Source organism: Thrips palmi, unplaced genomic scaffold (assembly GCF_012932325.1).
Source record: "Thrips palmi isolate BJ-2018 unplaced genomic scaffold, TpBJ-2018v1 HiC_scaffold_10, whole genome shotgun sequence".
Taxonomy (NCBI): Eukaryota; Metazoa; Arthropoda; class Insecta; order Thysanoptera; family Thripidae; genus Thrips; species Thrips palmi.
In genome coordinates this window covers 6,676,796-6,689,547 of record NW_023144621.1, presented here as the reverse complement: position 1 = coordinate 6,689,547, position 12,752 = coordinate 6,676,796, and the positions used below count along the sequence as shown (strand labels likewise).

General features: G+C 63.0%; 1 protein-coding gene across 1 annotated transcript; it reads right to left on the bottom strand.

Moving 5' to 3' along the window:
- Window positions 1-200: 200 nt before the first annotated feature.
- On the bottom strand, window positions 201-11,597 carry LOC117654541 (mediator of RNA polymerase II transcription subunit 15-like). The gene is made up of 8 exons (XM_034401245.1): window positions 11,112-11,597; window positions 10,323-10,466; window positions 9,765-9,938; window positions 3,487-3,561; window positions 1,748-1,895; window positions 1,259-1,346; window positions 842-962; window positions 201-227 (listed from the first exon to the last, which is right to left on the bottom strand). The coding sequence occupies exons 1-8, from the start codon at window positions 11,595-11,597 to the stop codon at window positions 201-203; spliced, it is 1,263 nt and encodes a 420-aa protein (XP_034257136.1).
- Between the last annotated feature and the right edge of the window lie 1,155 nt (window positions 11,598-12,752).

Sequence of the window (12,752 nt, the reverse complement as noted above, 5' to 3'; positions counted from 1 at the left end):
TTGCATCCGTCTCTCTCGCACTCGTGGGCCGGGCCGGGGGTCCGTGGGAGTGCGAGAGAGACGGCGGCGAAACACGGTACGGGCGGGTCCGGCGGAGAGTGCAGCCTTATCGACGAGGTCGACATAAAACGAGAATCAAGGAGCCAATAAAAGAACGAACGCGAGGAAAAGAGCTCGATTCGTATTCAGATTCCTTGAGATTACGCCTTGCGGGCTCCTTTTGCTGTCTGAATTTAGGATAAGTTAACGTCTTTCTTTGAACCAAAAAGAAAATTGAATTATGATGGCACAGTAGTTCCCAGCAGGAAACTGGGATTGAAACGGGTACTTGGTTTCGCCGAGGGTCACGCGCGTTGACGGCAAGGAACACACGGTGGACGCGTGAGCTCCACCCGTGCACTCCTCTGCGCACGCCAACACGCCAAGGCACTGCAAGGCAGCACTCGGCTCGACCTGCGAGACTCCCAAGCCACGGGGGTGCCTAGCGCATCGCGTCGACGCGCGAACAAATTACGCACCAAAAACAACAACACTAGGACAGAGCAAACAACAACAGGTTGGCGGGTACTAAGAGAGGCGCGCTGTGGAGTTTCCCTGGACATTCGCGCGGAGAGTGAAGTCAACAATTTTTAGTGAGGGGTGGTCGCCCCCTCACACACAATGACGTGTCTACTGACTACAGTCCCTACAGTGTAGGAACGAGTCAAGTCCGTTCACCCCGTCCGGCGTCCGGGTCCCCCCCGCGTATTGACAGTCGCTGTCAAGGACGCGTGAGCGCCACGCGGGGTATCGCCACGTACCGCGGCCGGCACGGCACGGGGTATCGCCGGGCTGGGCTCACCTGAACGGCTTGCACGCGGTGGGGGTGGGGTGTGGGGGCGGGCAGCGGCGGCGGCGGTGCATCCCAGCGTCGGTCCGTCCAGGGGTTGCCCGGGCGGACGCTCAGCCGTCCCGCGGCCTCCCTGCAACGCCGAAGAACAGTCAGAACAGGCAGCGAGGAAAATTTAAACTGGGGTTGAACCGGTGGAGGCGGCCAAAACTCTGGACGCGTTTTGAGCTCCGAGTCGCTAAGCAGGACTCGAACCGAGAGTGTGACCCAACCAATGGATTCCTCGTTCGGAGATCAATCCATTGATGAGGTCACACGTTCAGTCCGAGTCCCATCCAGCGACTCTGGAGCTCAAAACGCGTCCAGAGTTTTGGCCGCCTCCACCGGTCGTCTGGCCCACTGCGGGGGGCTGCCTGGCGCTTCACTCACCTCATGGGGTCGGCCAGCTGCTCCCGACTGCGCGCCGACCCGGAAGACAGGAAGCCGGAGCCGGCCATGATCCAGTCAACGTCCGGCCCTGCGGAAGCGGGAGCACAAAGGCAGCCAATCAATGCCTGCGGCGATACCCCTTGCGCCCCGCGCACAACTACCCCTCGCGTGCGGGCCGCAGGGCGCACGGGGTATCGCCACGCGGCCCATCGCGGCCAATCACGGCCCTTGTTTGCACAAGCAGGCAAAACAACGGCTGTGTTCGGCCGGCCGGCCAGCGGACTTATGCCGAGAGTGGTTTTCGTCGCTCTGTCTCTCTCGCACTCATGTGCGACCCGTGTGTGTGCGGGAGAGACAGAGCGACGACAGCAACTCCTCGGAATCAGTCTGCTGGGCCTTTCCATACGCTCTCTCCGCCAACTTCAAAAACGAAACAAAGAAACAAACAACAACAACGACGTCGAGGATGGAGTGGCGAGTGGCGCTTACCCGAGGGGTGGTGCGGCGATCGGTACCCGTTGGCCGGCAGCTGCAGAGCGTACAGGATGAGTCCGTTGGCGGCCACGGTGGGGAGCAGGCGCCGGGCGAGGCGGGCCTGCACCGCGGCCAGGTAGGCGTCGGTCGCCATCGGGCTGGACTGCGGAAAGACAAGCCAGTGAATCCCACTTCGGCCGTGTCCGCGCTCATAGGGTATTCCGCGACTCTTAAAACGGAAGGAAGAAGAACACAAGTAAGAGCACAACTTCCGTCCCCTCGCCTGAGGAAGGGGTAAAGATGGCTGCCCCTTGGACCCCCTCCTCAGGCGAGGGGACCGAAGTTGTGCACTTACTTGTGTTCTTCTTCCTTCCGTTTCAAGAGTCGCGGAAATACCCTATTGCGTTCAGGTCTCTGCAGTCACCCCGTTCCCGCCACTGTCGTTTCGGCGAAGAATGGAACGCGCGACTTCAAAACGCGTGGAAGAAGAAAAAGCCGTCTTCGCGTTGCGTTTGTCGTCTAATGGTGGGAACGCCCCGCCTTCTTTGCAATCGGTGAAATTGCCGTCCCCACATAGAGGGGGGTTGGGGGGGGGGGGTGAATGAAAACGGCTGCATCCATTCTGCCCGGGTCCCCTTTGTATGACCTCGGCCTTGGCGGGAGGGCCTTATTGCTTCTCAAGACCACACTCCCCCTCCCCTCCCCCTCCTACCTGCCCATCAGCCCGTAATTGCAAAACACATCTTCTTTCTCACGCCCGCCATTTGTTATGCCAGTGTGTTTCTTTGCACCTCCCGCTGCCGGTCGAAGTCTTTCGTTTCGGAAGAAAGAGGGACCCTACATGAAACCCGTTGAACCCCATCCACTCGATGCGCCCCCTCTCCCTTTACCTGCTTGCTGGCGGCGTGGCGCAGGGCGGTGGACATCTGCTGAGACGACATGAACTGCGCCAGCACGGCCAGCGCGTCCAGGGCGCCCTGCCGCACCCTGCGGCGGGGGTCGCGGGCCGCGAGGGCCACCCTGGCGCACACCCTGGCCCAGCGGCCGTCCAGCTCCACGCTGGGGAACGTCATGGCCACGTACATAAGGAGCAGCAGCGAGCACTCCCGCATCTGCAAAGAGCGTGGGTGTGAGGGAGACAGAAGGCCGCGGAGCTCGTAGCTTTCACAGTGGGCCAGAAGAGCGTTGGAGGCGGTCGAAACTCTAGACGCTTGTTGAGCTCCAGAGCCGCTATAGGGGACTCGAACCGAGCGTGCGACCCCGCCAACGGGTTACTCTTCGAACGAGGAATCCATCGGTGGGGTCACACATTCGGTTCGAGTCCTGCTTAGCGACTCTGGAGCTCAAAAGGCGTCTAGAGTTTCGACCGCCTCCACCAGTCTTCTGGCAAATCCACTGTGTGCCGCCTTGCCAGGCCTTGCCTTGGAGCTCTTGGCGCCGATGCAGGCCGCGGTGAGCAGGCCGTCGACGACGGGGCCGGGGCGCACGCACTTGACCAGCGCCCTGGCGGTCTGTACGGCCTCCAACTTGACGGGCATGGGGCTGCAGCCGCCCACGCGGCGGCACACGGCGGGCACCAGCACGCCCAGCACGGGCAGCACCGCGTCGCGGCCCTGGCCCTGGCCCGCCGCCTGCTGCTCCAGCAGCGCCCTGATGGTGGCCAAGCACGTCGCCGTCGTCCTGGCGTGCCGGTCCTCGGCGAGGACGGTCACCAGCAGGCGCAGCAGCGACGTGGCGGACGCCGCGCCCTCCGCCGCCGGCAACTGCAGCAGCTGCGGCAGCTGCGCCGTCAGCCGGTCCAAGGCGGCCGCCTGCAGCCGCCAGTCCTCCTGCCGCACGAAAATTAGGTTAGGTTAGGCTGCATGAAGATAACGTGTGGAGACAGCGAGCGAGACCCCTCGCCTCCAGCCCCGAGCGGCCAGTGACAACACACGCCCCCCTCCCCCAAGGTCACTATCATGTCACTCGCGCCGCCCCCTGCCACCCCCTTCGGGCCTTTCGCTTTCAAGTTTCAAGGTGCAGGCAGGCCGAGCGCGACGCGCTTTTCATGAGGGCACCAAAGTTCGGAACTCGCTCTCCGCTTTTCCCCAGGCTTTTCCACTTTCCGCGGCGGGCCGCCCAAGGCCATCGACCCGCAAGGCCACCCGATCGCCCTCGTTACTTCCGTTTTTTGAACCGTGATTTTCTTTCATTGAACTGGACGACAGGGTCCTTGATTAAACGTTGCAAGGCATGTTTAAAAAAAATTAAGCTTACAAAAAAAGCTAGTATGCTCTTAAAAAAAATGAAATTTTTGAAAACATTGAACGTGTCGATGAAGACAGCGATCGTGATGATTCGATCGGATTCTCTTTTCTTTCCTGGCAGTGCAGGTCCTTGGGGCCCTTCAGGTCCTTGCGGTCCTTCACCCCGCGGCCGCGCCAATCCGCCAATCGCACCGCCCCACTTCCGGAACCAGCGAGCGCGGACTGCCAATCAGGCTGCCCGGCCCGGCCTTTGGGCGAGAAGCCGGGGAAAATGACGGCTGGGGATGGAATTAGCGAGGGGGGGGGGAGGGGGGTGTAACAGGTAAGTAGGCGCAGTGAAAGTGTGTAAAAATAAAATAGCGATGGGTTCAAGCGAGTTCAAGGGTAATCGGATGTGGGGTTCACGGAGGAACTTCGTCAGTGCTGCAAGGAATAAGGTCTGAACCTTGAATGACGATAGAATGTTGATACGAGGAGAAAAGTGGCTTCCAAATCATCGGCAAAAATGAGACGCTTTCTTTTTTTACCAGTGTGTGTGTTTGCTAAGGCCCGGCCGGCCGGCCGAACGTCCCCTGTGCCCTCTCAGTCGTACTGCGCAGCAGGCTGATTGCGAAACGGCGCTCTGCCCCTGTCGCACTCATGCAGCCAGTCGCAGGGGTGCAAGGACAGCGACGGCACCGCTCAGTGGGCCAGAAGACCGGTGGAGGCGGCCAAAATTCTAGACGCTAAATAGGACTCGGACCGAACCAATGGATTGCTCTCCGAACTATGGGTGAGGTCACACGCTCGGTTCGAGTGCTGCTGTTTAGCGACTCTGGAGCTCAAAACGCGTCTAGAGTTTTGGCCGCCTCCACCGGTCTTCTGGCCCACTGTGCACCGCCGTGTCCGCATGGCAGCCTGCAGCGCACGGGGCGGACGGGGTGGGTGAACGTCCGCGACGCGACAATACGCACGCCAAGGCCGGCAGGGCCTCGGGCAGGGCGCCAGGGCCTGGGCAAGGCCATCTGGGAAGACGTCCCATGTCACTGCGTTGTCGCCAGGACAGCCGATGATGAACGACATTGCGGAACCACCGCCGGGCCGCCGGGGAAAACGAATTGACCCAGGCAGGGAAACGGATTTTTCGCGCGACATTATCCATCCTTAATGGGTTGTTTACAAAATAAAAAAAATTAAATTAATTTTTAATTTGGCGTTGCCATTGAGCTCGTTCTGAATTGCTCGGAGGTGTGGTGTGCAACCCGGCGGCGCACCCTTTTCACCCCCCCCCCCTTTTTCCCCTGCCGCACCTTTACCTTCCCCACCGCTTTCTCAAGAAACGCATCGATCGCAGGTCCGGCCCGCGGACTGCGTCCGAACGGCGCGCCTGCGTCGCTCTGTCTCTCTCGCGCCCGCGGGGCGTCCGCACTAGTCCGCGGCGGTGCGAGGGAGACCGCGAGACGAGGCGCCGCCGTTCGGAGCGAGACGTCCTGACGTCCTGGCCGAGCCTCGGACGCTACGCCCTGGCTACGCCGACCGGCGGCCGGCACGCTAGCGGTGGGGCGGGCACTTGACACCCTGCAGACTGATTCCGAGAGTCACCCTGTCTCTCTCGCACCCATACGGGACGCCCCGTGAGTGCGAGAGAGACAGAGCGACGAAAACGCCTCTCGGGGGGTTGTGGGGCCTCAGGCCTCAGGCCGGCCAGCGGAAGCGCACGAGGCGCCGGCCGGGCCATCCTGCCGAGCGTCTCTCTCTGTCTCTCTCGCACCCCGACGGGACGCCCCACGAGTGCGAGAGAGACAGAGCGACGAGATGGCTGTTCGGACCCGCAAGCCGCCAACAAGGCCCTGGGAGCTCCAGCCGAGGGACTTCGAAACGCATATGACGATATCCACTTGTTGTGTTCCAAGGTCCTTTCCATTGGAAAACCAAAATCGAAGAAAGATTCAAAACAAAACATAAGTAATTTGTTTTGGTTTGTTGCATTTAGTTGTCCTTCTTGAAGATACTCAGAGCAAAGGATCATTGCGTGTCACTGGACCAAACGATTGCTTTCCAGTGGCTGGCTGGCTGGTCGGAGAGTCCAGCGGGCCTTAGAGTGGCGTGCCGCCTCCAGCGCCGCCGGTGCCTCAGCAGCTCGAGATAGTGTCGCCGGCCGGAGAAACTGGTGTATAGTGCGGCGAGCCTGCCTGGCGAGGCTGGCGCAGCGAGGGGTGGAGGGGGCGAATGTGTCGCGTGCATTGGGAAGTAGGGCATTGATTCGAGTCGAGACGCTTTCCCCTCCGACCCGACCCCTGAACCCGGCGTCTCCTCCCCCCTCCGCCCTCCCCTTCCTCTCCCGCGGCTCCACCTCGGCGGGGCGGTGGTCTTTGGACCTCCTTTTAGCGTGCCAGGGGGTGCGATTAGGCGGATTGCTTTGGGAACAGCCTCGCCGCAAAGTTGGCCAAACCGGTCAGTGAATCGTGTTCTCGGCTGACTTTGGGCGGCCGCTGCGTCCCCATCCAGGCCGGTTAATCGTGCCCCCTCGACGGGGTGGTGTCTTTGGACCTTTCTTCAGCATGCATGGTGTGTGCGTTTAACCAATCTGGTTTGTGGGCAGTGTTGCCGCAAATGGCCGAAATGGCGACCAAACCGACTGGACTTTACTTTACTTTACTTACTTTACTTACTTTACTTTACTTTACTTTACTTTACTTTACTTTACTTTACTTTACTTTACTTTACTTTACTTTACTTTACTTTACTTTAATTTACTTTATACTTTACTTTATACTTTACTTTACGAAAAATAAAAAACGGCGGCGTGTCCGACCGTCCGACCCGCCTGGTTTTTCTGCATACACAACAGTCATTAACGTTCCTGAGCGCGGGGAATTTAGACGGTGGGGCCCCAGCAGGGGGAGATTTAAATGCACCGTCTGCTTCCTAACAGCGCTCTGTCTCTCTTTCTCTCTCTCGCACCCGCGCGGGACGCCCTCATGAGTGCGAGAGAGAAAGCGAGCGGCAACTGTTCAGGCTGCAGTGCTCGTTCTGCGTGGTCAGCAGTCAGCAACCCCATCCGAGTCTGAATCCGAATCTGAAAAATATTCATCACACGTGCCGCCCCGTCTGGCCACCGCACGCGAGCCCCTGGGACCCAGAACGCCTTTTCCCGTGGCGGGGTGGGGCGGGGCGGGGCGGGCAGCGTCACCTGTGTGTGTACAGCTTGTCCACCTGACACGACACGCCAGCTTAACACTGACCTATTGATGTGTTGTGTCGTTTCTTACTTCGCAACCAAACCTTCGACCCACCCATCCGCTGCCCCCTACGGCCGAAACACACATAAACAAATACTCACTCATGCGCGTGCGCACACACACACACAAGCACACACGGCGCGCGCACGCACACACACACACACACACACACACACACACACACACACACAGGTGAAGACTCCCTTTCAACTGCCCCACTTGCACGGCTCTCCGTTTGTAGGTTAGGGTTGGACTGATAAGGCCTGGAGGGCTGAGGGGCCAGAGGCCAGGGCCCCTTGGCCCTTCGGCGCCCCGTCCGTGATTTACAGTGGCCGCACGACCTGGGGCAGCCCATAGTCTCTCTCTCGCTCTCTCTCTCTCTCTCTCTCTCTCTCTCTCTCTCTCTCTCTCTCTCTCTCTCTCTCTCTCTCTCTCTCTCTCTCTCTCTCTCTCTCTCTCACGGCGCGTGGGGGTGCGAGAGAGACGGACAGGCGCCCCTCCCCTTCCGCGTCGTACTGCGGGTGCTACACCCCGCATGCCGGCCCCTCTACGCTCTACGCCCATCAGCGAGACGTGACTCAACGGCCGCCCCGCCGTCTTGGGGCCGCGTCGCCGCGTCGCCGCGTTTGCCAATCTTTCCCCACCCCTTGCCTTTTTCGGGGGGCCTCCCCAGCCTAGGATCGCGCCCCGCTGCGCCCCGCGACCGCCAGTGACTCCTGAACCCGCCACCCACAACATTGTAGTCGGCCCACCCCTCCGATGCGTTTAGCGTGCAGCGTGCTACTGTGCACCCCTCTCCGTCTCTGTCTCTCCGCCCGGACTGCGCACGCGGAGCGCCTGCGACGTTCGGTGTAGGCAACCCAGTGCGCGGAAGGGAAGCGGGTTGCCTACCCTCGATCTCACAGGCGCGCTGACCTAGCTCACTGAACTGCGTGAAGCCTCAAAGCACAAATTGCGGGACTAGCACACCACCAAATTGTGTTCAATTCGTTCTACCAACCGGCGCACACGTGCTCAAGCGTCGGAAAATTCCAAGTGCGCTTTGAAAAATGCCAAATCCGACTTGAAAAGCAGGAAGATAGACAGACAGGCAGGGAGCTGCCAGAAATCGAGAGTCCACTGGGGCCTACAGGTCAGACGGGTGGGTGGACGGTGGACAGACGGATGTGAGCCAGCCGATCGGTGGCATGCATTATTGCAAGGCTTGTCCGTGCGACAGCTGACGACCCCCCAGGGGGCTCCACACGTGGTGGTGCCCCAGACGGTGCAGCCAAGGAGGTGACGTCACACTGCTACTACCCTTTCAAGGTCACCCCGCGGGGAGACGGGATTAGGGGGCAGGGGGGGGGGGCAACGCGGCAACTTGGCAACCGGAAGGGATGCGATTAATCATTCACGGCTCCTCACGGAGTGACCGTCGCCCACGCCATCAGGCTGATCGCGGAACAGTGTTCTCGTCGCTCTGTCTCTCTCGCACTCGCGGGGCGCCCCGTTGGGGTGCGAGAGAGACAGAGCGACGACGTGCTGGCGGTGTTTGAAGAGGCCCTCGGCCTGCCTTGCCTTGGACGCGCCGCGGCGGAGCCGCCCTTGGCCTCGGTTCGTCGCTCTGTCTCTCTCGCACTGGTGAGGCGTCCCTAGGTGCGAGGGAGACAGAGCGACGAAGGCGGCGCTCTGAGCCCTGCGACGAGCATATCGTCGGCAGATTGTTGCTCGGACTGCCGTGTTATTGTCGCCGGTGACACCGACACAGCCACAACACCATTGATTGCCGTCAGCGCCGCGAGCGCGAGAGAGACGGAGCGACGACAACACTGACAGAGCCCCGGACCCCACAGTGGGCCAGAAGACCGGTGGAGGCGGTCAAAATCCCGGACGGCTTTTGAGCTCCAGAGTCGCTAAATGGGGCTCGAACCGAACGTGTGACCCCACCAATGGATTGCTCTCCGAACGAGGAATCCGTTGGTGAGTTCACACCTTCGGTTCGAGTCCTGTTTAGCGACTCTGGAGCTCAAAACACGTCTAGAATTTTGGCCCGCTGTGCCGGTCTTCTGGCCCACTGTGGACCGGTGCGCTTCGTTGCTGCTCGCTTTGTGCGCGTAATGTCCCGGTAGACTCGAATGATGCCGCACCACGCGGCCGACGCTCTGTCTCCCTCGCACATGCACGAGCCGCGAGTGCGAGAGAGACGGAGGCCGGCCAGGACGCTGCCGTGCGTGTCGCGGCCGCCCCGAGGGCCGCCCGCCGCAGTCACTGCGTCGGTAACTGCAAATTAAATGCAGAATGCAAACATTGCACCGCAGTGCCACGGCAGTGCACTGTATAGTGCGGAAGTAAAGTGGAGTCCGCGCACCAAATTGGCGAGCTTCGCCGCCAGCCTTCAGCGCCAGCCTCGCGCACGAGGGACGAGACGCACCGAGCGGCAGGGCGGCGTGGTTTGGCATGCCATCCGCAGCGGAATACACAGTGAAAAATAATAAAAAATAAAACGAAAATATAAAAGTTACAGTGAGGTAAAACACCGAGCATCAAACAGGAAGTGCAAGATTCCGAGGCAACAGAACTCACCTTGTTGTCGAGGTCCTCGATGACGTGCTTGTCGATGCCAGCGACCTCCTTGCCGGCGGCCAGGATCTCCTTCTCGCGCGCCACCAGCTGCTGGAAGTCGCTCTCGCTGCTGGAGCACGTGAGGGACTCGCCGCCGTCCAGGTTGGGAATGGGGGAGTCCCTGCCGGGCTGGCCCTGGGCGACGGGCTGGGCGACGGGCTGGGCGACGGGCTGGGCGACGGGCTGCCCGGCCGGCGCGTCCTCCGCCCACTTCCCCGAGGCCCTGCCCGACTTGTGCGTGGTGCTGGAGTCGGGCTGGCCGTAGCGCTCCACGTCGAGGGGCGCGGCCGGCGAGGTCGGCGTCGTGGCCGCGTGCCCGGGGCCCAGGCCGGAGGGCCGCAGGGGCTCGATGGGCCGGAACCGCGGCACCGGCGCGGGCAGCGGCGCCGACCGCGGCGGCTCCGAGTCCCTGTCCGTGTCCGGGACCGGCCGCCGCAGCCCGTTGGCGAGCTGGCCGCGGTGCGCGGGGGCGGGGCGGCGCGCGGCCACCGGCAGCGGGATGTGGCTCGTGGAGCGCACCTTGGGCTGGATCCTCTTGGACTCCACCGCCAGCTGCTGCTGCTGTTGTTGTTGAAGCTGCAGACGCTGCTCCTGGAGCTGCTGCTGCAACAGCCACTGTTGTTGATCCTGCATTCGTTGCTCCAGCTCCTGCTGCTGTTGTTGCTGTTGCAGTTGAAGCTGTTGTTGTTGAAGTTGTTGTTGCTGTTGTTGAAACGCCGCCTCGACTCTAAGCTGTTCATTCCGTTTCTCTTCTTCTTCTCTATGTTGTTGTTCCTGTTGCTGCTGTTGCTGTTCTTGTTGTTGTTGCAGTCTCTCTCGTTCTGTCTTCTCCTCTGCTGCGACTTCCGGTTCGGTGGTGCTCGTTTCCCTTTCCTGTTGTCTCTCCATCTCCATCTCAAGCTCCACCTCCCCTTCTCTCTCTTTCTGCCTCTCCCGTTGCCTTTCCCTCTCCCTCTCGCGCTCCCTCTCCCTGCCCTCTCTCTCGCGCTCCTTCCTGTCGCCGTCCCTCTCGGCCTGGTCGGCGGCGTCGCTGTCCGGCGTCCTCATCTTGACGATCTCCCCTCCGAAGCGCACCCTCCGCGCCGTGCGCCGCGGCGTGTCCAGCGCGTCCGGGACGTCCTGCGGCGCGCCTTCCACGACGTCGAGCTCGTCGTCCTCGTCGTCCGTCAGCACCTGCAGTACGAACGCGTTGCTGCCGGTGTTCCTGTCCAGCACGTCGTGGTCGCGGTGCTCGTCGTCGGCGTCCTCCTCGTCGTCGCTGTCGGTGTCCGCGGACGCGGCGCCGTCGTCGCTCTCCGTGGACGCGGCCTTCTCCAGCGGCGGCCGCAGTCGCGGCTGCAGCAGTTGCTGCTCCGGCTGCTGCTGCTCTTGTTGCTGCGGCTGCTCCTCCAGGATGGTCATGGTGATGGCCGTGTCCGCGTCGAACTTGATCTCGGTCTCCATGACGACGCGGCCCGGCGGCGCGTTTTCGGCTGCCTGCACTGTAATGACGTCCACGCGGTGCTGACTGCCGACGTCATCCTCAGCCATGGACTCCTCGCTCGAATCGTCGTGGTTTCCGTTCTCGTCCGCGCCGTCGTACACCTGGCACAGTAGCGCGAAGTCCCTCCTGGTGGCGGCGTTCTGCGCCTCCATGGCGGCCGAGAAGCGCGTGCCGCCCACCAGGTCGCGGACGGCCAGCAGCGCGGCGAGCGCGTGCGGCTGGTAGGTGACCTGCATCAGCCGCGCGGACAGCAAGGCCGTGAGCGTGGCCAGCCCCTGCGCCGACAGCTGCCAGCCGGGGTGCGCCTGCATGGCGCGGCCGAGCAGCCCCGGCAGCGCCAGGATGGTGCCGAGCGGGCCCTGGCCCTGGCCCTCGAGCTGCCCGTCGAGGCCCTGTTCCGCCACGCCCAGCAGCACCGCCTCCGGATCGGGGGACCGCTTCAGCTGCGTGGCCAGGGCCTCGGTGGCGGTCTGGCGGACCGCCGGGGCGGCGTGGCCGAGGTTCGCGATGGTTTCTGCCGCCACGGTGGATGACACGAGCACGGCCAGGTCGCGGGGCTCCAGCACGGCGATGAGATCCACGAGCACGCGCAGCGCATGCTGCCGCACCTCCCACTCGGGGTCGCGCAGCCGCGCCGCCACCTCGGCGAACACCTTGTCCTTGTCCACGGCGGCGGGCAGGCGGTGGTACTTGATGACCTGCTGCCACAGCGGCGTGAGCGACATGGACGAGCTGGCCGGCCGCGTCTGCCGCTTGCGGTGCGGCGTGGACGGGAACAGCACCCTGGGGACGGCGTCATCGTCCTCGTCCAGGTCGCCGTCGTCCGCCGCGGTCGGCTGCGGCTCCACGGCCGACGCCACTTCATGGAGGACCTCCATGCCGCGCTGCCGGCGGGGCGCGCGCACGCTCAGGGGACGGCCCGGGGCGCCACCGGCCCGGGCGGCGGCATCCCTCGCGGACGACGACGTCGACGACGTCCTGCCGGTCGGGACTACCTCCGGCCCGGGGCTGGAGCCTGCCGCCGTCGCAGCCGGGGTGGCGGGGATTCCGAGGGAGAGCGCGGCGCTGTGTTGTCCCGGGCCGCCTTGCCGTCAACATAGCCCGGCCTGCTCGGCCGAGACGGACAACGGCACAACGGGGAGCACGTTGTTTACCCTCGGCGGGGCGAGGCGGGGGTGGGGGCGCGGTGCCAGGCCGGGGCGCGCGGCGAGGGCGGCGAGTGCGCTGAGCTCCTTGCGGGGCAGCGTCGCGAACAAGACTGGCCGAGAACAGCCCTCCGCTGTTGCGCGCCCCCGCCCGGGCCCGCCTAGGCCCGCCCCACGCGGCAGCGGCGCAGCGGCACCCCACGAGGGGCCCAGGCCAGCCCAGGCCAGCCCAGGCCAGCCCAGGCCAGCCCAGGCCAGCCCAGGCCAGCCAGCCCCGGGCCAGCACGGCGGCGGCGTTGCATCGGATGGCGTTCGCTTTCT

Coding starts and splice junctions, on each gene's coding strand:
- LOC117654541 (XM_034401245.1), bottom strand. CDS start 11,597: ATGCAGGCGCACCCCGGCTGGCAGCTGTCGGCGCAGGGGCTGGCCACG. Junction 10,467..11,111: donor TGCGGCCGCCGCTGGAGAAG/GCCGCGTCCACG, acceptor CAACTGCAACAG/CAACAACAGCAGCAGGAGCT. Junction 228..841: donor ACCGCGTGCAAGCCGTTCAG/GTGAGCCCAGCC, acceptor TCCTAAATTCAG/ACAGCAAAAGGAGCCCGCAA.